Consider the following 27,228-nt stretch of genomic DNA (forward strand, 5'->3'; position numbering starts at 1 on the left):
GGTGGTCATACGCAAGGACCCGTAAAGCTCTATTTAACTTGGAAAAGCGATCAAGGATGTCTTCTGTCAGAATGGACGCAACAGGGGCCTTGACAGGACGCCTTTCCACTTTGGTCACCTGTAAGTCGTTGCTTTGGGCAGGCCACTGATCTCGTGGCTTTTTCAACCAAGTTGGCCCATGCCACCAAAGGGAGTTGTCGACCAGTTCTTTAAGGCGGATCTTGCCGGAGCGAGCGCTGCTGAGAAGCGGCGGATGCCGAGCGCCTTGCCGGGGCCAGCTTTCCACACCCGCTTCTCACAGGCCTCCCATATGGGGTGCCCCAGGAGGAATGAATTGCCAGTTGAGCTGCTGATGAATATACGCATCATTCACAGACTGTTTTACGGCTTGTAGAAAATCTCGGGAGAGCAGGGTGGCAGCGCCGACAAAGGTTTTCCCATTGTCGGACTGCACTTGACGGGGACAACCTCTTCTGGATACGAACCGAGCGAAAGCGGCGAGAAATTTCTCGGTCGTCAGATCGGATGTAGGCTCTAGATGGTTGGCCTTTGTAGAGAAACACACTAAAACCAACACATACCCTTTTGTAATTAGGCAAGCTCTGCCTGTGTAATTATACCCGTTACTCGTAGAGTAAAAGGGTATATTGTATTCGTGCAAAAGTATGTAACAGCTAGAAGGAAGCGTTTCCGACCCTATAAAGTATATATATTCTTGATCAGGGTCACTAGCCGAGTCGATATAGCCATGTCCGTCTGTCCGTCTGTCTGTCTGTCCGTCTGTCCGTCCGTATGAACGCTGAGATCTCGGAAACTATAAAAGCTAGAAGATTGGCATTTTGCATGCAGATTCTAGGAGTTCCTACGCAGCGCAAGTTTGTTTCAAAAAGGTGCCACGCCCCCTTAAACGCCCACAATCGCTTATATACGATTTTAAAAATTTAAATATTTCGGAAAAGTAAAAATGCAGTTTTATTGTGTTTATCAATACCTATCGAAATGTAGAAGAAATTTTTCAAATCGGACCATTCGTTAAAAAGTTATGCGGGATCAAAGTTTCTATCTCCATCTCCCTCGCACTCCCTTTACCTGAGTAACGGGTATCTGATAGTCGGGGCACCCGACTGTAGCGTTCTCTCTTGTTTTTTATGTCGAAAGGGCCAGCGTAGTCCATCCCTGTGTACGTGAATGGCCGGGAGAAAGAGACTCGCTCTTTCGGAAAACTTCCCATCATCTGAACTTGTAATCGCTTCTTATGGATAACGCAGACCTTGCAGGAGTTAATAACGGCCTTTACCAAGTTCTTTATTTTCGGAACCCAGTATCATGACCGGGTGAGACGTACGACTAACTGGTTACCTCCGTGCAACGTTATGAGATGCGTAAAGTTTACCAGTAGTCGTTATGCGGCCGCACGCCCTTATAAGCCCTTTCTCATCTAGAAAGGGGGTTCAAGCAACGATATTCATTAGCAAAATATCTGCGCTGAGTGCTAATGACCATGAGCCGTTCAGCGGCGACAAGTTCTTGGGCTGCTAGACGGACTTCCGGAATCGGCGACTGTTTCCTACATCGCTGGACAAAACGGTGGTCATACGCAAGGACCCGTAAAGCTCTATTTAACTTGGAAAAGCGATCAAGGATGTCTTCTGTCAGAATGGACGCAACAGGGGCCTTGACAGGACGCCTTTCCACTTTGGTCACCTGTAAGTCGTTGCTTTGGGCAGGCCACTGATCTCGTGGCTTTTTCAACCAAGTTGGCCCATGCCACCAAAGGGAGTTGTCGACCAGTTCTTTAAGGGGCTCTCCCCGACTGGCCAAGTCAGCTGGATTGTGTTCAGATTAAACATGCATGTTACCCGATTGGCAACGAACGTTGCAAGCAAGCACAATCGTGGAATCGGTCAAACAATGGAGTTTCGAGGACAGCATCGGCATATGGGGGAGGATGGATTCCGCCATCTCGGATAGCAATAGATCTCCACACAGCTCTAGTCTGGGAAGCGACACAGTTTTTCCTGGCGCCACGCGCGTCTTGGCCGTGAGAAGATGCACTAGCGTCGTGTGCCCCATCTCGACGCGCACATAGATCGCAGCACCGTACGCCTTTTGAGAGGCGTCACAGAATCCGTGATGTTCCACTCGGAACTCTGGGCGGAAGGAAACCCATCTGGGAATTCGGACTTGATCTAGGACTGAGTAGCTTTGAAGGAAATCACGCCACTTTTGGCACAGTTCAATTGGAAGTTCATCATCCCACCCTAGATCATGCAGCCAGATCTCCTGCATGAAAATCTTGGCACAGACCACGAAAGGAGCGAGCCAGCCTGCTGGATCAAACAGCTTCGCAATTTGGGAGAGAACATGTCGTTTTGTGAGCAGTGGCGGATCTAGGGTTGCTGGTGCCCGGGGCAAAGCGAAAAATTCCGCCCCCTCCCTATTTGCTGTACGAATAACATTAGGAGTATTTTAAGTGTAAATAGGTTATTAATTATTAAAAGCTTATATGTTTGAAGAATTGTATTTCATATCGATTCTTTTGTCAGTCAAGCCTAGTATCCAGATCGACAAACGATTACCTAGCGTAAAAACTTTAATCTTTCCAGTGTGACCAAAAGTTTGAGAGTTCATCAGATTTAAGCGTGCTACGGTCGTACTGTCAATCAGCTGGGTTTGTTGACAAGCAGTTAAAATTCAAATATCGTATTTGCGGGAAAGAGCCTTTAAAAGATATAATCAAATACCTTGGCAAGACAAGTCTGCCGCTGTACAAAGAAATTAAAAAACAATTCAATTTAAATTTATCAGTTGTTTTTTTTAATTTACTGATAATTATTTGCTAATTTAAAGTTCATAGCCGCACTTTTATTGTGTTTTTTCGTACATTCTGGACCTAAAAAACATTTTGCTCTGACAAGAGACACCCCAGATAGTATTAATGTTATTTTGTCCTCACATGTAAACACCTGCAATCGACTTTTGAGAGTTTTTTGAGATTTTTCCTCCATTTCTTATAATGTTCAGTGAGAAGCGCACGCCAAAAGATTAAATTTTTTAATCTTTTCGCTAGGGTTCACCCAAACTTCATTTCCGCAGACTGGCAACGCTATGGAATTTTCTGGTATTTTTTTCGTCGATCAGGGGACCGACGTGAAAAAAAGGCCCGACGAAAAGTGAACGCCAGCTGTTTGCCTCTCGCTCTTTCTCATGACTGACGTACGGTTTTCGTCGATCTGGATACTAGGCTTAACAACGGAAAAACATTATTATATGTGTTTTTGCAAGACAAAAAAATATTACTTTTAGAATATAACTTTTCTGGCCTTGATTGCCGCAAATTCAGCAATAATATCATTGTAGTCGAGTGATGCTGCTACTTCATTTTCGATAGATAGTAAGCTAAATTTTACAGCCTGTCTTGGTTCATGGTTCTGCGGAGATAAGATTTTATCAATTTCAGTTTACTGAATGATCGCTCACACGAAGCCACGGACATTGGTAGAGTCAGCAAAATTTTCAATGCCGTCACAAGTCTTTTGTACGCCTCTAACCCCAACGATGAAATATACAATAGTATTCCTTTTGGAGTGAGATCAAGACTTTCTCCCTTTTTATTGGCCCTTTTCAGAAGAAAAATGACATCTTTGATATCGCGAAACAATTCCGTACCATTTAAATCATTAGAATTAATTTCAGCTAATGACTTGCATTTATCGTTAACTTCCAGTAGTTTTCTATTCAACACTTCTTTATCGTCATCAAGATATTCTTTGAAGTTGAAGAAAAATCCGAAGCGCTCATTCAGCACTCTCAAGCTAGCAAAACGAGTAGAAACTTCGATTGAGAGGCTGTCCAAAATTTCAACTAAAAAGCGTCTTGTTTCTTCGTAGGTATCGAGCGCAGCGTCATCAGCAAGTTCACCTGGCATCTTACGTTTCTTGATTATCCTCTTCGAAATCGTTACGCCCATTTCTTCACACAGTTTTTTAGCTTTCAATATGAATGTGTCGCAAAGACTAACTCTCCACTCTTTTATGTGGTCTGACAATGTCTCAAGTAATTCTGTCGCTTCGTAGATGGTGATCCCTTTGGTTGGATGGCGAAGAAAAACTCATCGGATGTTGCTTCCCAACGGACTCCGAGAGTTTTCGCCGTGCTTTCCGTATCTATTTCGAGGAAATCGGCATTTAAAAGATGATCGGTTTCGATATGAGCCAGAACTTCTTTGTGGTTGGAGGTCCATTTCCTCCGTCGCCACTCGTTTTAGAATTAAGGTGGAATAATTTTTCGACAGGAGTGAGTCTGGGATTGTTGATATAAATTGCCGTGAATAGATCCCTAAAGGTTGGCCAACGAAGATAATCGCCGGTAAAAACCTCGGTATCGCACGGCGGAAGCCGGCAGCCTGACGGAATGTACGTCTGAGAAGGATCATGGCGTTGGGGAAGGTTGCGGAAGTTGCGGAGTTTGCGCTATCATATCTGCTATCTGGGTGCCGCACCTTTCGTACGCGCTTTAGCAATAACCGTACTTAGCCTTGAGGACTGGCAAGCTGTCAGCTGCACCTTCTCCGGCTGCTACAAGGCACGCGGTACATGCATCGTACTCTTTTTTGATGCGGACCCATACCTCTCGGATTTCGTCTCGGCGAATATTGAGGACGGATAACGTAGGCGGGACCGCCGAGGGAATATTTATTCGCGATTCCAATTCGGACAGTCGATCCGAGACTTCAATAAACTGGCTCATAGCGAGGTCGGCAGCCGTCGCAACCACTTTTGTGTTGGCTCGCGTTATTCTTTCGATGGGAGAAGGAGCCTGTTTGGGAGGTGGCGACTTTTTGGGAGGTGGCGTCTTTACCTTCTTAGGTGTGGGCGTCCTTAGTTTGTTAGAACTTTCCCTGGACATAACAAACTAGGATGCTGTTAGGATGAAATGTGCGCGCTGATATTTCGGACAAAAATCAGAGAAACAATTACGGACCCACTTATGGACCGGTGGAAATAGAGTATCGACCAGCTAAAAAATAGTCGATATGCGTTGCTGAATTATTGTTAAAATATTCCCCAGGCTTTTGGTGGAACGATGGAGCAAGAATGGAAAAAATACCAAAAAATACTACAAAATAAAAATACTGACAAATAATGTACTTGATGAGGTATTTGTCGTTTGGTATTTTATAGGGGGTGGTTGGCCGAATTAGGATGGGATTGGATGTCCCCGGCAGTGTATGGAGATTATTGGTTTTGTTTTTCCTTATTTTAAAAAATATTCGGAGACAAACAAAAAAAATACCTTGCAGTGGTAGGCGGGTGGTATTTTTTCCCAATTTGTATTTTTTATCCCCAAAAGCCTAGTATCCAGATCGACAAACGAGTATGCTAGCGTAAAAACTTTAATCTTTCCAGTGTGACCAAAATTTCGAGAGTTCATCGGATTTAAGCGTGCTACGGTCGTACTGACAATCAGCTGGGTTTGTTGACAAGCAGTTAAAATTCAAATATCGTATTTGCGGGAAAGAGCCTTTAAAAGATATTATCAAATACCTTGGCAAGACAAGTCTGCCGCTGTACAAAGAAGTTAAAAAACAATACAATTTAAATTTAACAGTTGTTTTTTTTTAATTTTATGAAAATTATTTGCTAATTTAAAGTTCATAGCTGCACTTTTATTGTATTTTTTCGTACATTCTGGACCTAAAAAACATTTTGCTCTGACAAGAGGCACAACAGATAGTATTAATGTTATTTTGTCCTCACATGTAAACACCTGCAATCGACTTTTGTGAGTTTTTTGAGTTTTTCCCTCCATTTCTTATAATGTTCAGTGAGAAGCGCACGCCAAAAGATTAAATTTTTTAATCTTTCCGCTAGGGTTCACCCAAAGTTCATTTCCGCAGACTGGCAACGCTATGCAATTTTCTGGTATTTTTTTCGTCGATCAGGTGACCGAAGTGAAAAAAAGGCCCGACGAAAAGTGAATGCCAGCTGTTTGCCTCTCGCTCTCTCTCATGACTGGCGTACGGTTTACGTCGAAGTGGATACTAGGCTAAAAGAAAAAAAAGGAGTATCGATATATATGTAGATTTAACAAGCTCAATAAATAAGGAAAAAAATACTGGAATGGGCGTTTTGTGAAAAAATGTGAAACCGAAGAAATAAATTAATAAGTCAATAAATTAATAAATTGATTCCACTAGTTTCGCGATGGCGACAGTATTTTATATATCTCTTTTTTTTTGGAACTGGCAGTAATTCTCAGTATTTGTTTAATTTTATTGGAGTTGAAATTGGTTTTTATTAATTTTGTTGGAATTTATTTATGGGATGATTGAAAAACAACTGCCCGAACTTTTGCAGGCTGTGTATTGGTGACGCTGGAATGCGCGGGAATTTCGAGCTTTTTGCGGTACTGCAATTCGTATGTGTAGATGTATGGATGGATAGTGCCCAAAAATATGTAAATAAGAAAAACACACTGAGACACAAAAGTTATTTCACGTCGGCTTTGGGAATTTATTTAATATATATTTATTGGATGGCCGACGGAAATACTTGAACTTTAGGAATTGGGGTGTAGTTATGTAGAAAAATATGTATAAATGTATTTATGGAATATATGTAATATGGATGTAATATATGTAATCAATATGGCGGAAAATTGTGGACTGTATTTGGATTTTTAATAATGTAAGCAAATATTGTCACAGCGAATGTACAATAAAAAATTAATATCAAAAAAATATTTGTGGGCCGAAATTGGCGGAACATTTAATTTTTGTTACCCTTTCTTGTGGGAAATTAATTTGAACTCAATTTTGAAATTAATTTATTTTTCACAGTTCACTGAATTTTTTTAAAATTAATTTATTTTTCACTGTACGCTTGACTTTTTATTTGCACACTTTAATTTGGATTTATATTTTTTATTTTCTTCAATTTGATGTTGGATATATATTTAATGGATGTACGGCCAAATGCGAATATGAAACTTGTAAATCAATATGCACACGAAAAGGAATTGGAAAATAGGCAATATGGCCGCACGTTAAAAGAGAACGATGAAATAAAAGACGGAATTGGAATTGTAATTTACTAACTGCTGTCGCCGGATTAAATCGGACTTGGATTTTAGACAAATCGTACAGAAAGTCAAACGAATTATGTTTTTCGGATGGCTGACTGTCGACCGGCAGTTAATAAAAAATTAATAATATGGCAATTATCCGGCTCGAAGGACCAAAAAATGATTAGTTGGGGCGTCGATGAGTGCTCGTCGATGGAAGGCAGCTTCGTCGGGCGTTGCGGCTGTTGAACGTATCCGAGTGGCAAGCTGTGGAAGAGATTTGCAAAACACTCGACGATCGCGAAGCGCGAGAGAAATGAAAAAACTCGGTAAACTTTTTCGTGGTAATAGCGCGGACCGGCTTGGCGATGTATTTCATTCGTTTGACATTGAAAAACTAACTTAAGCCTAATTGAGCGCTGCGCTTCAAAGCGCAGTGGAGAGATTCCGGGAGCGGGAAGGCGGGAGAGCCTGGAATCGCAAGCGTCCAGTGCGGGAGAGCGGGAGAGCCTGGAGTCGCGAGCATCCAGTGCGGGCGAGCAGGCATTCGCCACGAGGGAAGAGCGGGCAATTTAAGAGAGGGGAGAGCGGCGTAAACATGCAGGATCACTGGCGTCAATCGTTGCTTTGCTCGGATGAACCTGCTCCATGCCCATGAATGATCGAACTAAGGAATCCAAATCTTCGTAAGCGTGGTGGACTTGTGCGAGCGTATATGCTTCGTTACAATCATTATAGCTGCCTGTAATAACCCAACCAAAATTAGTATGTAGTGCGACAGGGTACTCAATATCAAACTCTCGGTAATGTCCAGTATATATGTTCCATAGTTGATCTGGGTCTAAAATTACGTCGATTTTTCCCGGTGCTCCAAACGTCGGGTCAGCTAACGGTAAGCTTCGAATCTTGTTTCAGATAGGAGCGCTGGATTTGACCTGTTGAGCGGGAATCAAAGAACTCAGAGAACTTATAATCAAAGCAGATACCTCCAATTATCCAGTCGTGGTTCTTGAAAGCAAAGTGAAGCTGGCGACCTCGGCTAACTCCAGCTGGGTTAGCACCTAAACCAACAACTGAGATGCGAGCATGCGTGCGTGGAATTCCGATACTTTGGATAAAGGACTCAGCTACCATGGTTATTTTTGATCCAGTATCGAGCAATAACCTACATGTAGTCAGTCTTGTTGCCACATGTGTCAATTACATTGGCAAGTTGGAAGTAGGGCTTGCTTTTTAGCCCTCTCCACAGTATGATAGCTGACAGCGGCAATATTCATATCAGCATCATGATCAATCAAAGGAACTATATTTACCTCAGCGGCAGACATATGGACGGAAGTCAACGGAATCGATCTTGACTCTTCCGGGTGGACTAGCGTGTGATGCTTAGCGTTGCACTGACGGCAAGTGTTCGAAGAATTACAATCCCTGACTTAATGCGATCGACTTAGACAATTAAAACAAAGCTTAGTATCCCTGGCGAACGTACGTTGTAGTAAATCCAGGGCTTTGAATTCAGTGCATGCATATATATTGTCGCGAGAAGACTGATTTGATCCACTTGCATGATAAGCGTCTTGGCGGCGTCTACTCTGGGCTGGTCTTGAAGGTTGCATTACGTGTATATCCTGACAAGACATCAAAGTATCACAATGAGCGAAAGAAAAAGTGAATAGATTATTTATGGTGACGTCTTCCTTGGACGACACACTACAGTTAGCACCAACTTGTTTGATTTATGGGTCTAACTTGGATAGCAAAATATGAATTAGCCACACATCGCGGCTGTCACAGTTCAGCGAGTGTAGGCCTCGGATACATTCGTCGGCAGAGTCAATTACCCTACGCAACTCAGTGATATTCAAATTGTTAGCGGTTGGCGACGAAACAAAATCCTCGTACTTTCCAGAAAATGTCGGAATGCGAGTTAATTGCCCCTTGCAGGCACCACGTTATTGAAACGTCCGATGCATTATCGCGTTCATGACGAAAACGGCGGCTAATTTTTTATGTATTATTCACAAAGAAACTCAAAATCAAACGTGGGTATCCGGGTACTCGAACTGTATTATTTTTGTTTATAGGTATTGAGATTTTATATATATATATTATATATATATTTATATATTATATATTTATATATATTATATATTTATATATATTAATATTTTATATTATAACAATGTGTTTTCAGCGGGTTGCGATTAGCGAGCGGTTGCGGTGAAGTCAGAACTTCAGAATGCGTACACTAAAAGACACAGTCAAAATACACCATAGACAGGGCCGCAGTATTAACATGATAGGATCTGCAGATTTTAAATACTTTAAGACAATAGTAAAACGGATAGCAAAACATGCAAGATAGACTCACCCCACTTGCAAATAGAGCAGTAATAACTGAATTGAAAAACTTATTTACTCCTATAACCTTGGAAAAAGTAAATTATTGACCTCTGTTGCTTTAGACAACGTCGACGTAAGAGTGACACGAATAAAAACTAATGTTAGTGTGACTGAAGTGTTAGCGGTGGATAACGTAAAAATATTATTTGCATTGTCTAGTTAAGTTAAGGTTTAATTATAACCCGTACACCATTCTGTGTCTTAAAGAAAGCGCCGGCCGTGCCAGTAATGACAAAAAATCCATGCGGTCGAGCACCACCAACAAGTCTACTGCATCTACACAAAATCAGCTTGAGATCTTGGTGGTCAAATCGATGTGGCAAAATCCGGTCCGTATTGAGGAATTCAATCAACTTGTTTATATATTAACATTATATTATATTATATTATATATTAATCTTCTACTATAGGTTGTGATAATAGTTTTGAAGAAAATTGTAAAATTAAATAAATAATAAAGTAATTTTCGAAACTATAACCCTTTTTTGAAAGAACATTCATTTTTATGTTCATGCGGTTTATGCCCACAGCTAATTTAGTCAAAAGTTTACAGTGAACGGCACAGTTCCATCCTATAAAAAGTATATTTATTCTTGATCAACAAGTTTAAATATTGATGTAACTTTGCAAAAAATCAGGTAGTATATAAGTCGGAGCGGGGGGATAGTTCCCATAAAAACAATCGGGAAAAAAATGTAAGAAATACAATTTAAACTTTGTCGTTTTTTAACATATATTCCGAGATTTGGTAATTAAAACGATTTAAAAATTACTTATTTTACTTTTACAAAAATAGGACGACTATATCATATACTACAGCTGCTAGAGGAACAATCGAAAAATGTATACAAAAATCAACAAGCCTTCAATATTTTTATGCATTGAAAATAAAAAAAAAAAAAAATATGGGATATTGAATTTTTGGATCACCTGCAAAAGTATATAAACATTAGCCTCCCAAAGTTTCCTTCCTTTCTTGTTTTTGTACATTTCGACTCTCCTTTTTATACCCTTGCACATGGTATTATAATTTTAGTCAAGAGTATAAAGTATATATTATATATTCTTGATCAGCATCACCAGGAGAGTCGATCTGGCCATGTCTGTCTGTACGTCCGTCTGTCGGAACGAGCCTGATCGGGCGAGTATATCATTTAGATACCATAGGAACAATCGGATAAAAAAATTTCAAAATGTTTTTTTGTTCTTTGGGATTTGGTAATAATTAAATAGATTGACAGTATGACCGTAGCACGCTTAATTCTGATGAACTCTCGAAAATGCAGTCACTCTGGAAAGATTAAAGTTTTTCCGCTGGCGAACTCGTTTGCGATCTGAGTACTAGGCTTCAGCTAAGAGAATGAGAGAGCGAGCAAAAAGCTGGCGGACCCTTATTGGCAGACCATTCATTCACCCCGGTAGTCAAATCGACATATCAACATAGCGTTGCCAGCTTTCTGAAATGAAATCTGGCTGGAAGTTCGTCAGGCCCTAGCGAAAAAATTAAAAAATGTTACGTTTTAAAGTGTGTGTTCTTAAAGCAAAGTGTTTCTCAGATGGACAAGATGGAAATGGATGAAAAAGCCACATCTTGGCAAGCTAAATGTTGTGTTGAGTAAAAAAATTATTTATATTAGAGTGGTCGAAAAGAAATTTACTTAGACTGTGCGTAAATATTATCGAAAGAGAGTGGGACCTAAAAAGGCTCTTATAAATGTATATCACGGTGAAATTCGAAAGCTATGTTTAATTTTTAGCTCTTTAATTTTATGTTTGTTTTCGAACCTATTAATGGTTTTATATAAATAATTTGCTCTTATATTTCAGGAAGATTACACAAAATCCAACCAGAAATAAACGTGCAGCTAATACAGTTAAGTGATGATAAAAATTATTTGGCCTGGTTAATTAATTGACTTAATATTTGATAATTAAAAAGCCAAAAAACGTGTAAACAAATTAAAAAAACTTCGGGCAAAATGCTAAACCGTTTCGAAGCAATATTTAATATTCTGTATGTGGGTCTTGGATGTTTACTTGCAACAACTGTGGCTTTAAGCACCGATACCGGAAGTGATGGCAATGCCGTCAACACTGGCGCTTCAACCCTTAACAATGGTAAGTACTGTTGAATAAAAACTTTATAATTATCTTAGATTGTTCTTACAAAATTTCGAAGGCTTCGTACATTTTTATACCCTTGGAGAGGGTATTATAATTTTGGTCAAAGGTGTGTAACACAGTGAAGGAGACATTTTCCGACCCTATAAGGTATATGTATATATTCTTGATCAGGATCACCTCCTGAGTTGATATAAGCATGTCCGTCTGTCCGTCGGTCTGTTTCTACGCAAACTAGTCTCTCAGTTTTAAAGATATCGAATTAAAACTTCTTTCTTTCCTTCTTTCTTTTGCACGCAATATATAAGTCGGAACGGATTACTATATCCTATAGCCATATATCTGATTGATCGGAAATGCCATAATTTTGTGTTTGTAAAGTTAGGAAGTTGGGATTTTCTATGGGTTTTATATTTGGGCAATCAATCCGACGTATCAAATTTCATAAGGATCGGCTGACTATATCCTATAGCTGCCCTATAACTGATTGAATGGAAATACCATAACTTTGTTGTTTGTGAAGTTAGGAAGTTGGGATTTTCTATGGGTTTTATTTTTGGACAATCAATCCGACCTATCAAATTTTATAAGGATTCATTTGTCAATAGACCGTTTGGGCAGTTTGAGCTCTGTTTAGAAACTAAAAGTAAAATACAATTAAATCAAAATGAGTTGAGTCAAAATTTGTTGCTGGCCGAATTTGGTCAGCGCTTACATGGGCAGGATCGGATTTCACCGTCCGGATTACCACTTACGCGCACATCCGGTGTTGGCCCCAGATCGATGACCGTAGTCGGGTTAACGCCTTCCAATTTTAAGTTAAGGCCGCCTCGGTCTTTCCCAGTATATCTGCCAGCAGCTTGTCATTTCGGCGGTTCTTCTTCTCATTTCAGCGACGGATCGCCGATTCGCTGCAGATTGCGATGGCTTAATTTGGGCATAGAGTAAGAATCTATATATAGGTTTAATTTTCTCTGGCCGCACCTCTGCCAAAGCTCTGCTGAGTACCATGTTCGAAGCTATCATCGCTTTCTCACCACCCCTAAAATGTGCGAAGCTCAAGCAATAGTACGTGGAGTTTTCGCAACAAAGCGTCGATCGATGAGACGGCGCATTATCGTGCAATAAACGCCAACTTCCATCTTCCCGATATTTTGGCCGAATACGGCTCACCAAACGCTTCAAAACTCCAAGGTAGAATACCGCATAAGCGTTTTGGCCGGGTGGAACAAATTATTTGTGGACAATATGAGGGTGGTCCGATAAGTACTTAGCCTCCAAAAGAAAAATGAAAATTTTGGAAAAGCGACGATTTATTTCTCAACATAATTTCCTTTTAGCTCAATACACTTGACCCAGCGATGCTCAAACTTCTTTAACCCGTCTGAAAAATACGTTTTCTCGAGGTCTGCAAAATAGGCCTCTGTGGCGGCGACGACCTCCTCTTTCGGCGCAAATTTTTGTCCAGCGAGTGACTTTTTCAAGTTTGGAAACAGAAGAAGTACACGGGGCCAAATCTGGAGAATATGGTGGATGGGGTTGCACAGTTCGTAGCTCAGTTCGACCAATTTGGCCTAGGCTAGGCGGAAGTGTGAGCCGGTGCGTTGTCATGATGGAAGAGCACGTTTTTCTTCGCCAAATGGGGCCGTATTTTCTGCAATTTGGCGGCGAATCGGCCCAATAATTCGGCGTAATGCAGCCCTGTGACCGTTTTGCCCTTCTCCAGGTAGTCGATGTAGATCACACCTTGTGAATCCCAAAAAACAGTGGCCATCACCTTTCCGGCCGATGGGACAGTCTTCGCCTTCTTCGGAGCAGGTTCGCTATCTCGGCGGTCTACCAATACGAGATCGTGGATTTTTGACACGTTATCATCCGTGGTAACCGTTTTCGCGGCGTGGCTCATCAAAAACCGACGTGCGACCACGTTGAAACTCCGCCATCGGCGGTGAGGCTAAGTACTTATCGGACTGCCCTCGTATCCTTTTTGTTGTGAAATCGTAAAAATAGATTGAATGTGTATTAATGTTATATTCCTGAACTGCTTTAAAACCCAAGTCTTCAAATATCTTTTTCCCGTTGCTTTCTTTAGGCATCTCAAACTATTAGTTGAGATTGAGTGTATCCTTTCTATTTATCCGTTATTTGTTTATGCATACGGTACAGTAGTGTCAAAGACCAATATAAACTATATATATTTATAAGCTATATGATTATATTGGTCTTTGGTAGTGTGCACTGATATTTTAAGTTGATCCTACCTTCTAGTTGCTGCTGAACTTAAGGGGGTATATATCTTTTTTGTCGAAAAAAATAGGAAAGTTTGGATTTTTTTATGTATGTAACTATTGTTTTTATTAAATGAATGATTATATTTTCTGAAAGTTTAGATTGTGGACAATGTTTATGCAAAAATTTTTGAAAAAATATTTAATAGTTTTTAAGGTGTGGCTGTTTCCCTTAAACGCCTTTTTTTTAAGTGCCTTGCGGTGATAATTCCCCAGGACAAATGGGTCAACTGATACTGAAAAAATAAAAATATTTCATTAGTTTAAAGTAGTATCCTGTACTTGAACGAAAGTTAAAAAATTTTTTTTTTTGTGCATACGGGAACGTTTAATGCAAAAAATGACGTTTTTGGACGCAAAAATTCTTAAAAAACTATCTATTTCGGCGAAATAAAAATTTTTACATGAAAAAACGATCGTTCAAGTACTAATAAAATTCATTACGAACATTTAAAAAAAAATTTGAAGAAAATCAGTTCAGTAGTTTTTCGCCAATCCATATCACCGCAAAGTCATTTAAAAAAAAAACCAATTCGAGATATTCGCGTTTAAAGTTTCAAGTTTGGGTTTGGGCGGGGACGAGGCGCGCGGCTAGGATCGCTGTAACTTTTTTTCTACTGCTCAAATCTCTATGAAAATGTTGGGAAATATTCTCAAGAAATGGTTCTTTAAGATAAAGCAAAAAAAATTTCCATTTCTTGAAAATGAAAAAGGTATATACCCCCTTAAAGCGCGTTAGTTATCCATTACGATATATATTCTGACATAGTAAATAATTACTATATCTCAAAGGAATATTTTGGTAAATAGATATTTTTTCATTTTAATTATATTTTCATTTTTTATTGTTCCTGTGGGAGATATATGATATAGATGACCGATTTTAATTTAATTAAAGCCGTAATTCCATAGTATTAAAATATTACCAAATCACAAAGGAAAAAAATTCAAAACAACAAAGTAATACTTAAAAAAAACTTTGTTCGATAGTTTCTATGGGAGCTATATGATATAGTCGCCCGATTCAACTCGTTCCGACTTATATACTACCTGCAAAATAAAGACAACTTTTGGGAAAGTTTCAAGCAGGTAGCTTTAAAACTGAGGGACTAGTTTGCGTGGACACGGGCGGACGGACGGATGGACATGGCTAGATCGACTCTCCTGGTAATGCTGATCAAGAATATATATAATTCATAGGGTCGGAAATGTCTCATTCAGTGCGTTGCAAACTTTTGATTGAAATAATAATACCCTCTGCAGGGGTATAAAAATAATAACCAGTGTTAGAGCTGTCTAAATGAAAGACGTACACATATGTTGAGTTATATTTTCAAACTGTTTTTATTTTGTATAAGTTCTAGTTTATAAAGATTATATAAGATTCTTACAACTACTTAACTATATACCGACAGGTTGCGGGGGTAATGTTGTGACCCGAGCGTGGGATCATTCTAAGTGCGCTAAGCGGCATTTCAGCTTCCCCGATAGCACTTATCTCTAAATATATTCTACTATCCCTCACAGGAGGTCCAGTACTTATCATGTGCTGAAAGGGCACAGATATTTTGGTTTTCAGATAGGTATTTTTAGATCAAATACAATGCCATGTTCAGGTGTAAACATTCTGCAAAGGGCCAGGAGGAACTATGGCTTGCATGCGCCATTGATACGTTAATTCGTCTTATCATATATACAATTAAAACTAACATGATAATTCTACGATTAAGGCCGCGTGCCGCAAATATCATGAAATTAAGCACTTTTATTTCCTAATGTTTTTTTATATTTATTTTACTTAATTCCTTCATTTATTTATTTTTTCATTATGGGTAATGACAGGTAAAGTTAATGGATTCCAAACAATACTTGGAATCTTACTTATGTTACTTACGATACGAAACTGCTATTGGCTCATAATTTTCTGAGTTATGTGATGGGCTATTAATATTTTCCTTGTTCCGGAAGATCTATTAATTATTGTAGAAAATTATTGCATTGTATTCTAGTCTTTGTTTTTTCTGAAACCTTGAAACCAACTACCTTTCTTTTGTAGCTCAACCCAATAAGAACTTTCCTGAGTCATTATTTTATAAACACAATTAGAATGACTATTTTTTTTAAGGAAGTGATCTCGCAGGTATTTTCACTTACGATATTCCAAGGCCAGTTACCTTCACATATAACTTTATTAGTTTTCAATTTTTTGGACTTATTTAAGGTAGCTTCTGTCATTAAATGATAGAATCAATTTCAAAAAAGTAAACTAAATATTTTGAATTTAAATCTGCAATTGGTTTTTACTGGCATTCGAATTACCCTAAACAAATGGAAAGGGTGTCAACGAAATAAGGGAATTTTTACTTTTAAAATTAGTTTATTATCTACTAAAATTTGTTTAGCCGTTAATAAAGTATAAATTTCCTTTATTTCCGTTCCCGTTCTTTTACCTGCTAGTACTAAAGTTTCTAGTAATGCATCCTTTATCCTAGCTATTTCCGATTTCAATTACATAGGCTTCAATATATTTGGATTTAATCTACGATGGTTAATATCTATAAGTAGGTTAATTACTTCTGCTTGAATCTTTTTGCACTCCTTAATTAAAGAACCTAACTGTTTAGTTACCATAAAGAAATTAATTGACTCTTTATAAACATAGTACATTTCTTTCAAAACCTGTATTCTCGTATTCATGCTTCTAACATTTGAGTTTACTTCATCTATTGTTCTTTTAAGGTTATTCAATGTCGACTCTACAACAGAAATTTGCTTTTTTACTTAATCTGACGTATTTTCATAATTCTCTAAGAGTTTTTTCGTATTGCACTCTAAGTTTTCCCAATCTTTAGCGTCCATTTTACGAAACAGTATGTGATAGAGAAACCCATAAACTCAAATGGAGCTCTTTTAAATCTCTTCCTAAGGTGTACGAAATTAGTACACGTTATGTTAATGACTTTTTTGTCCACAAAAACAAATTTCTTGAATTTTTTTTCTACGAATTATTCGTGTGAGACATAAGCAAAGAGAATCTAAAAAGTTCAGTAGGATTTTCCCGTTAGGTTTATTCTTATCAAAAGAATTTTGCTTCTGCGAACGAAATAAGTAAGTGGGACAGCTCTTTATACCCGCTACTCGTAGAGTAAAAGGGTATATTGTATTCGTGCAAAAGTATGTAACAGCTAGAAGGAAGCGTTTCCGACCCTATAAAGTATATATATTCTTGTTCAGGATCACTAGCCCGATTCAACTCGTTCCGACTTATATACTACCTGCAAAATAAAGACAACTTTTGGGAAAGTTTCAAGCAGGTAGCTTTAAAACTGAGGGACTAGTTTGCGTGGACACGGGCGGACGGACGGATGGACATGGCTAGATCGACTCTCCTGGTAATGCTGATCAAGAATATATATAATTCATAGGGTCGGAAATGTCTCATTCAGTGCGTTGCAAACTTTTGATTGAAATAATAATACCCTCTGCAGGGGTATAAAAATAATAACCAGTGTTAGAGCTGTCTAAATGAAAGACGTACACATATGTTGAGTTATATTTTCAAACTGTTTTTATTTTGTATAAGTTCTAGTTTATAAAGATTATATAAGATTCTTACAACTACTTAACTATATACCGACAGGTTGCGGGGGTAATGTTGTGACCCGAGCGTGGGATCATTCTAAGTGCGCTAAGCGGCATTTCAGCTTCCCCGATAGCACTTATCTCTAAATATATTCTACTATCCCTCACAGGAGGTCCAGTACTTATCATGTGCTGAAAGGGCACAGATATTTTGGTTTTCAGATAGGTATTTTTAGATCAAATACAATGCCATGTTCAGGTGTAAACATTCTGCAAAGGGCCAGGAGGAACTATGGCTTGCATGCGCCATTGATACGTTAATTCGTCTTATCATATATACAATTAAAACTAACATGATAATTCTACGATTAAGGCCGCGTGCCGCAAATATCATGAAATTAAGCACTTTTATTTCCTAATGTTTTTTTATATTTATTTTACTTAATTCCTTCATTTATTTATTTTTTCATTATGGGTAATGACAGGTAAAGTTAATGGATTCCAAACAATACTTGGAATCTTACTTATGTTACTTACGATACGAAACTGCTATTGGCTCATAATTTTCTGAGTTATGTGATGGGCTATTAATATTTTCCTTGTTCCGGAAGATCTATTAATTATTGTAGAAAATTATTGCATTGTATTCTAGTCTTTGTTTTTTCTGAAACCTTGAAACCAACTACCTTTCTTTTGTAGCTCAACCCAATAAGAACTTTCCTGAGTCATTATTTTATAAACACAATTAGAATGACTATTTTTTTTAAGGAAGTGATCTCGCAGGTATTTTCACTTACGATATTCCAAGGCCAGTTACCTTCACATATAACTTTATTAGTTTTCAATTTTTTGGACTTATTTAAGGTAGCTTCTGTCATTAAATGATAGAATCAATTTCAAAAAAGTAAACTAAATATTTTGAATTTAAATCTGCAATTGGTTTTTACTGGCATTCGAATTACCCTAAACAAATGGAAAGGGTGTCAACGAAATAAGGGAATTTTTACTTTTAAAATTAGTTTATTATCTACTAAAATTTGTTTAGCCGTTAATAAAGTATAAATTTCCTTTATTTCCGTTCCCGTTCTTTTACCTGCTAGTACTAAAGTTTCTAGTAATGCATCCTTTATCCTAGCTATTTCCGATTTCAATTACATAGGCTTCAATATATTTGGATTTAATCTACGATGGTTAATATCTATAAGTAGGTTAATTACTTCTGCTTGAATCTTTTTGCACTCCTTAATTAAAGAACCTAACTGTTTAGTTACCATAAAGAAATTAATTGACTCTTTATAAACATAGTACATTTCTTTCAAAACCTGTATTCTCGTATTCATGCTTCTAACATTTGAGTTTACTTCATCTATTGTTCTTTTAAGGTTATTCAATGTCGACTCTACAACAGAAATTTGCTTTTTTACTTAATCTGACGTATTTTCATAATTCTCTAAGAGTTTTTTCGTATTGCACTCTAAGTTTTCCCAATCTTTAGCGTCCATTTTACGAAACAGTATGTGATAGAGAAACCCATAAACTCAAATGGAGCTCTTTTAAATCTCTTCCTAAGGTGTACGAAATTAGTACACGTTATGTTAATGACTTTTTTGTCCACAAAAACAAATTTCTTGAATTTTTTTTCTACGAATTATTCGTGTGAGACATAAGCAAAGAGAATCTAAAAAGTTCAGTAGGATTTTCCCGTTAGGTTTATTCTTATCAAAAGAATTTTGCTTCTGCGAACGAAATAAGTAAGTGGGACAGCTCTTTATACCCGCTACTCGTAGAGTAAAAGGGTATATTGTATTCGTGCAAAAGTATGTAACAGCTAGAAGGAAGCGTTTCCGACCCTATAAAGTATATATATTCTTGTTCAGGATCACTAGCCGAGTCGATCTAGCCATGTCCGTCTGTCCGTCTCTCCGTCTCTCCGTCTGTCCGTCTGTCTGTCCGTCTGTCTGTCCGTATGAACGCAGAGATCCGGAAACTATTAAAGCTAGAAGATTGGCATTTTGCATGTAGATTTTAGGAGTTCCTTCGCAGCGCAAGTTTGTTTCAAAATAGTGCCACGCCCTTTCTGACGCCCACAAGCCATAAGCTGTGGCCACAGTTTTGATGCTATTATGAAAATTTTAATTGATATGTATTTGTTTCGTCAATACCTATCGATTGACCTAATAAAAGTTTGCCACGCCCACTCTAACGCCCAAAAACCCATTAAACGCTTAAGACTGGCTAGCGCCTACATTTCCGCAATATAATAGCGCCATCTAACGGATGACTTTGGAACAGCTGGCGGCGAAAAACATACAAGAAAGCATATTTATATTAAGTTGTTTAGCTGAGTAACGGGTATCTAATAGTCGAGGCACTCGACTATAGCGTTCTCTCTTGTTTTGTGTTCGTTTCAGTGAAGCTGATGACGTTGGATTAAATTATTTAAATTGCAGTGATTGCTAACAAATACAAAAAAATCAAATTTAGTGAGTTTCGTGAAAAAAACAAGAGAGAACGCTATAGTCGGGTGCCCCGACTATCAGATACCCGTTACTCAGGTAAAGGGAGTGCGAGGGAGATGGAGATAGAAACTTTGATCACGCATAACTTTTTAACGAATGGTCCGATTTGAAAAATTTCTTCTACATTTCGATAGGTATTGATAAACACAATAAAACTGCATTTGTACTTTTCCGAAATATTTAAATTTTTAAAATCGTATATTAACGATTGTGGGCGTTAAAGGGGGCGTGGCACCTTTTTGAAACAAACTTGCGCTGCGTAGGAACTCCTAGAATCTGCATGCAAAATGTCAATCTTCTAGCTTTTATAGTTTCCGAGATCTCAGCGTTCATACGGACAGACAGACAGAAGGACAGACAGACGGACAGACGGACATGGCTATATCGACTCGGCTAGTGACCCTGATCAAGAATATATATACTTTATAGGGTCGGAAACGCTTCCTTCTAGCTGTTACATACTTTTGCACGAATACAATATACCCTTTTACTCTTCGAGTAACTGGTATAATAATAGTTTTAAAGTTTTAATTAACATTTTTTGTACAGATATGCCGACTTTCACTTATTTGAGCGATGTAGAGCGAGCAAGAATATTGGCATTCCGAGAAATCAATAATGTCAATACGCAAAATTGCTGAAAAGTGTGGGAGGAGTAAGCGGACGGTGGAAAACCTTTTAAAAGACCCTTGTTGACGAGCGGAACAAGTGACGAATTAAATTTCATCAATCAAATCAGTGCATCTCAAATACGATGTAATTTGTCTCTGCCAGTATCCACCTGACGGGTCCAAAAAATTTTAAAAGGAACTGAAAATGTTTCTTATGAAAAAAAACTTAAACCTGAACTAGTGCCCAGGTACAAAGTATCCCAATTGCAGTTTGCCAATTAATACATATTTTGGGATATAGAGTGCAAAAATGTAATATTTAGCGATGAGAAAAAGTTTAATTTAGATTAAACTAAGATAAGACAGCTATTATAATCGCGATATAAGAAGTCCCAAAAAATCCACGTCTCCAGGAACATTCACTGTCCCATCGGCCGGAAAGGTGATGGCCACCGTTTTTTGGGATTCACAAGGTGTGATCTACATCGACTACCTGGAGAAGGGCAAAACGGTCACAGGGCTGTATTACGCAGAATTATTGGGCCGATTCCCCGCCGAATTGCAGAAAATACGGCCGAAAATTTGCCGAAGAAAAAAGTGCTCTTCCATCATGACAACGCACCGGCTCACATTTCCGCCCTCGCCAAGGCCAAATTGGTCGAATTGGGCTACGAAATGCTACCACATCCACCATATTCTCCAGATTTGGCCCCGTGTGACTTCTTTTTGTTTCCAACCATGAAAAAGTCACTCCCTGGACAGAAATTTGCGTCGAATATTTTGCAGACCTCGAGAAAACGTATTTTTCAGACGGGTTAAAGAAGTTGGAGCATCGCTGGGTCAAGTGTATCGAGCTAAAAGGAGATTATGTTGAGAAATAAATCCTCACTTTTTCCAAATTTTCGTTTTTCTTTTGGAGGTTAAGTACTTATCGGACCACCCTCGTAAATACCTTTTCCTATTAAATTTATCCTAAAATTAACATTAAGCTTAATATTTTTACTTCGTCCTACTTACTTATTTCGTTTGAAAGTTGTTGATTTATTTTTATGGGTTTTTTTGAAAAATATTCAATCGTTTTTAAACAATAAAATTAGGTGTCCTACATACTTATTTCGGGCACCTTATCTTGGGTCATAAAAAATGTATAATTGTCTTCCAAATCTGTAATCTGTCGTTGATTGTTGTGAAGGCTCAATGTAAGCCTCAAATCCATGAAGTTTACCACACACCTCTCTCATTTTTTAATTTAAAATCTTTCCCTTTTCTATCATATCGATACACAATTATATCCCAAGAAGATGCTATGACTTCGACTTTTCCCATCGGATCTAAATAAATAGACCTAGTGCTCTTCAATTTTGCTACCACTTTTGCTGCCCTTGTGCAGGTAAACTTGCATTAGGAATAACATTATTGCCATTACTCCAAGTTTATGGTTTCTAGGGCTTTTTCGATTCCCCCTTGTCATATACCTCCAAAATGAGGTCCATTATCAGAAAACATATTCGCACATTTTCCTCTTCTGAAAAAGAATCGCCTTAGGGCAGCTTTTTTTTTATATATATATGCTTTATTTATTGAATCTTCTCTATATGAGACTAACAATAAGTATATCAAATCTTAAGAATATAACTTAACTCCCAGTCATGTAGACTGAATTTAGACTAACGGGACCTAATATTTATTGCTGGGCTGGTAGATCGTTTCGATGCAAATGAGTTCTGTTCGAAACCCGTGTTAGGTTCCTTGCGAGATTATTTGGGTGCAGTGTGAGCTTATTATGGTAGGCCGCTTTCTGCTTTGCTATTTCATCTTTGACCGGAGGTATGCCCAGATCCCTGTGGATGTTTTCGTTCCGAACATACCATGGTGCCCCAGTGATTGTTCGCAGGAGTTTTGATTGTGAGCGCTGTATGATGTCAACGTTGCTGTTGCTCGCGTTCCCCCAGAGCTGGGAGCCGTAGGTCCAAATGGGCTTAAGGGTGGAGTTGTAGAGAAGAACTTTAAAGTCCAGACACAGGGGTGATCGAGAATTTATAATCCAGTGTAGGCTGCTAGCTTTAAGTCTGAGATGTGCTTTCTTGCATTCAATGTGCCTCCGCCAGGTTAGGCGTCTGTCGAGGTGGACGCCGAGATATGTTACATTGCTGGCTTGGGGAATCTGCGTACTATTCAAAGTTAGCGGGGGGCACGATTGTCTGTTAAGGGTAAACGTTATATGTTTACACTTTTGTTCATTAATTTTGATTCGCCAGTCTGATAGCCACTTCTCAACTACCACCAAATGATCAGCCAGTTGAGCTGTTGCTCTAGTTGGGTATCTCGAGCGGCATCTCACCTCAAACTAGAGGTACGACTTAAGTAACTTATGTTTTCTGGAAGTAATGTTATGATTTCATGCATAAGGCCTTCAAGCCACACTCGCCTGAGAGACGTCGAGGAATATCGCACTACAATATTCCCGATGTTCGAAGGCTGTACGAATTTCTGAAGTTATCCGGTTGACTTGCTCGATGGTTCCGTGGCTTTCACGAAACCCGAATTGATGTGCCGGGATTAAGTTTTGTTCTCTTAAATATGGTGTAGTGCGCGTGAGCAGGCATTTTTCTATCAATTTGGACAGGCACGATGGTAAGTACACGATAGTAGTAAGCCTATACGATGAGGGAATTGTGTGGTCTTTCCCAGGCTTCGGTAGCATTATAACCACAGACTTTTTCCATTTTTTGGGGTAGTAGCCAAGTTTTGTGATCCCGTTAAATATCTTGCGTATAACATCCACTACGTAGTTTGGAAGTTCAATTATCATTTTTGGGGTTATTAGGTCGCCCCCTGGAGCCTTTTTCGATTTTTTTGCTTCCTAATGACGTTAGCAATTTCAGGTGCTTGAAACAAAATCGGGTTAAATGCAATTTCAGAGCTAAGCGGCGGTAGTTGAAGAGAGTTTGTGGCTGCGTTCGGCTGAAATACATTTCGTAGGTGTAAAGCAAATGTTTCGGCTCTGTCTTCGTCACTGCGGGCCCAAGTACCCGAGGAGTTTCTAATCGGAGTGACTGATTCTATCGGAGAGCTTAAATTTGGGTGAGCTCTCCACAAAGGATGCTTTGTACTGGTCGGCGACAGTTTCTCGATGTACCGGCGCTGTGCAAGCTCCTCTTCTTGTTTGAGGGTTTTGGTGAGTCTGCGGGTGGCATCATTATAGAGTTGCTTCGAATGGGGCGATCTGCAGGATTGCCAAGCGCGTCGTAGACGTCGTTTTTCCCGAACCAGATGTTCGATTTGTAGATTAGTTTTGTATTGGTTGCTACGCACGATTGTCTCTTCTGGTGTTGAGATTTTGGCTGCTGCCACGAGTACTGACTCCAGGCAATCAGCACAGAAGTCGATGGCGTTCTCTATGTTTAACTGTGGTGTTAGTTCAATGTGGGAACTTACGTACTTTTTGTACTTTAGCCAGTTAGTTCTAGTCGAGGTCAGCCTGAAGGGGTGCTCGATTACTTTCGGGCTTTGAAGGAGAGTTATTAAAACAGGCGAGTGATCCGATGATAAGTCCGATAGCGATTTGGCGCTTACTAAGTTTCTTGGGATGTTCTTGGTCACAGCAAAGTAAATTAAGTCCGGGAGTTTTCTGGCGTCAGCTGGCCAATATGTGGGGCTGCCAGGGGAGACATAGTCGAGTTTATTGCTCAAATTTATAATTGCTTTATGCAATTGTCTTCCTTTGGGGGTCACGAGTCTTGATCCCCAGTGCGTGTGCTTGGCGTTGTAGTCTCCTCCTGCTATAAAGCGATCTCCGAGTGAATTGTAGAAGTCCAAGAATTGCTCTTCAGTTATTGTAAAACGCGGTGGGCAATAGACAGCGGCTACAGTGATACTGCCGTTGCCTGCTTGTAGTTTTTTAGATGTAGCCTGCAAATAATTTGTTGCAAACCTCTGGTGAAAGTGTTGCTTCATGCGTTCCCTGATTAAGATTCCAGTTCCTCCGTGAGGTTAAACTCTTATTTGGAAGTTGTATTTACTTGTGAGATGCGTTTCTGCCAGCAGCATTACATCTATTTGGTTCATTGAGGAATTGATTTATTTCAAGTTTGTGCCGTGAAACGTCATTAGCATTCCACATGGATATTCGAAGACAAGACATCGGTTATTTAGATTGTTGGGATGTGAGAATATTTATTAAAATGTTTTGGTTTTGCATAAGGTTTGTCATTGTTGTTTTCATGTAGGACATAAATTCCATCATACCTTGTTCTAAAGTCAGCATCATGGTTTTCATGCTGTTTGGTATTTGTCCTATTGCTTGCTAAGGTGATATTATAATTTCCTCAGAGCATTGAGCTTGTGGGAACCCCGTCTGATTGGCAAGTCCTGATTTTAGGGCACTGGCGTATAAAACTCCCCTATTTGTGTTGAGGGGCCCAAATGAAGATCTGGCTGCATTCGCAAAGAAAACATTAGGTGTGGTTTGGGATTGCACGTACGCATTTCGTGCATTCTGGGAGCGTGCTTGTTTTGCTTGTTGAAACTGACTCTTCAGCTCTTTATAGATCGGGCAGCCTCTGTAGTTTGCGGTATGGTTATCTCCACAGTTAGCGCATTTCTTTGTCTTTGGGTCTTCTTTGCTTGCAGGGCAAGGTTCGGACTTGTGGAAGCCACCACAAGCTACGCAGACTGATCGAAGCCCGCAGTTGTTTCTGGTGTGTCCATACTCTTGGCAGTTTGTGCATTGCAGCGGACCATTTTGCTTATGCGGTTCTTTAACAGTAATCCTTCTATGCAACAGGAATTGCATTAGGGTAGCTAAAATGGCATCTGAAGTCAAATCGCTAACAACTCCTAAAAGGATAGCCTTCGTTGCCATGCAAACAAATACAGCAATTTAACCTTTATAAGATTTTTTACCTCGATTTCCATTTCCTATAACCTTTCTAAATCTCGTACTTCCACAGTAGTAGCTACAATTAATTTTTTACCTTCTGATTTTGTACAACCGGATACAATCCATCTGAATTTAGTGTTCTGTCCTAGTAGTCCGCCTATTTTAACTACTCGTTCCTTTACGATATAGGGATATAAATCTACTCCTATAATATTATATACCCTACTTGGTTTATTAAAGTGAGGGTCCGCCAACGTATATTTCATCCATTTTGACTTGTCAACGTCTAATGTTTTGATCGGTAAAGCCTTCATTAGTTTTGAAAAAATATCAATATTCAGGGGCTTTTTTGGTGCATTGCGATCCACTATCACTTAATGCCCTTAGATTTTCTTAGCCACCTTTATTTGATTTTACTTTTATAAATGCCGTAGCTGGAAATGATTGTTCCTTAGTAACCCACGTGTTTACTTTTTCCCTTTTTTTCAGTCGCAGCATAGAGCATGGTGTGATGTGTTTTTTTTTGCAAATTTAACATAAATATTACGAGCAACACTTTCTGAAAGAAGAATGCTTAAAGCATATATTGCACAAGCGCTGTTTTCGGATAAGCTCCCCTCGTTCTATTGGACTAATTCCTCTAAACGTATAACAATTTGTTAAAAAGTGTCCATACATTTTACAAAGTAGACAACTTTCTTTAACAATGGTATTTACCACTTTTTTAATAGCTTTCTTTTCATCATTTAGTGTTGAGCTAACACGTTGCTCTAAAAATTGCACTACATCGATTAGTAATTGAATTTCCTTAGTTTTTTATATACGTTTCATATATTTGAAGCGGTTCTGTTGAATTTTCGGATAATAATGTGTGCAAATGTGTGCATTCATTCATTCAGCTATCTTTACCATTTTGGTTTTAGAACAAACTTTCAAGATTGCCAATTTACTTTTTAGTATTTCAACAACTTTACAAATCTCTTTAAACAACATTCTGTTAAAATAATCATGATCGCCTTCTCCACATTTTAGTAATGACGCATGATTTGCAACAAATCTAGGTGTTGAGGCTATCCAATTAAGTAATTATTTTACTGGTTAATAGATATACTTATAATATAAGTCTTATATGATTTAAAAAAAAAAATTGTTTAATTTAACTTATCTGCTGCTTCCGATGGGGGTGAATACGATGAAATTGCTGCTTCGAGATTTGGTTTTTTGGTGCTTCGGTGTCGTTTATTTTGTTGTTACTGCTTCGATGTTTTTTATTTTGTTGTTACTGCTGGTTTGGTTGTTGCTTCGACGTGGTTGTGTATTTTTTTTTTTACTTTAAACACTTTAGGTTTGTCCTTTCCAAAACTGTTCCCGTTTTAACCGAATACTTTTTTTTAACAATTTACCAATGTTTCTGGCCTTGGTAACGCCAACGTCACGTAACAAACCCGTGTAATGATGCAGAATTCTATGCCCGTTTGGCTTATTATTTTTTAACAGGATTTTAACTTGTGAATATATTATATTCTCGGTCTCTTACCACTGATGGGGAAAAGACGCGAAATTATTATTTCTTATTTTTGCAGCCTTTAGCTGATCGTGTGCTCACAACAAATCATACTTTAAGATACTGGTTTAAAAACTCTGAGTCTGGTGGGGGAAAACTACAGACTGCCTCAAGACACCAAAATGTTAGAGCTGTCTAAATGAAAGACGTCCACATTTGTTGAGTTATATTTTCAAACTGTTTTTATTTTGTA

At 38.6% G+C, this 27,228-nt stretch overlaps 1 protein-coding gene across 2 annotated transcripts in view; it reads left to right on the plus strand.

Annotated features, from left to right (window-relative positions):
• Positions 1-27,228, plus strand: part of LOC108037158 (neurotrimin) — a 277,439-nt gene that overhangs the window by 20,092 nt on the left and 230,119 nt on the right. For both annotated transcript variants that reach the window (XM_044460759.1, XM_044460758.1), the window contains exon 2: positions 11,296-11,586. In XM_044460759.1, the coding sequence (XP_044316694.1) occupies positions 11,448-11,586 (139 nt within the window). In that variant the 5' untranslated portion in view covers positions 11,296-11,447. The remainder of the gene's footprint in view (positions 1-11,295; positions 11,587-27,228) is intronic.

The sequence above is a fragment of the Drosophila rhopaloa genome, unplaced genomic scaffold (genome assembly GCF_018152115.1).
Source record: "Drosophila rhopaloa isolate 14029-0021.01 unplaced genomic scaffold, ASM1815211v1 contig_218, whole genome shotgun sequence".
NCBI classification, from domain to species: Eukaryota; Metazoa; Arthropoda; class Insecta; order Diptera; family Drosophilidae; genus Drosophila; species Drosophila rhopaloa.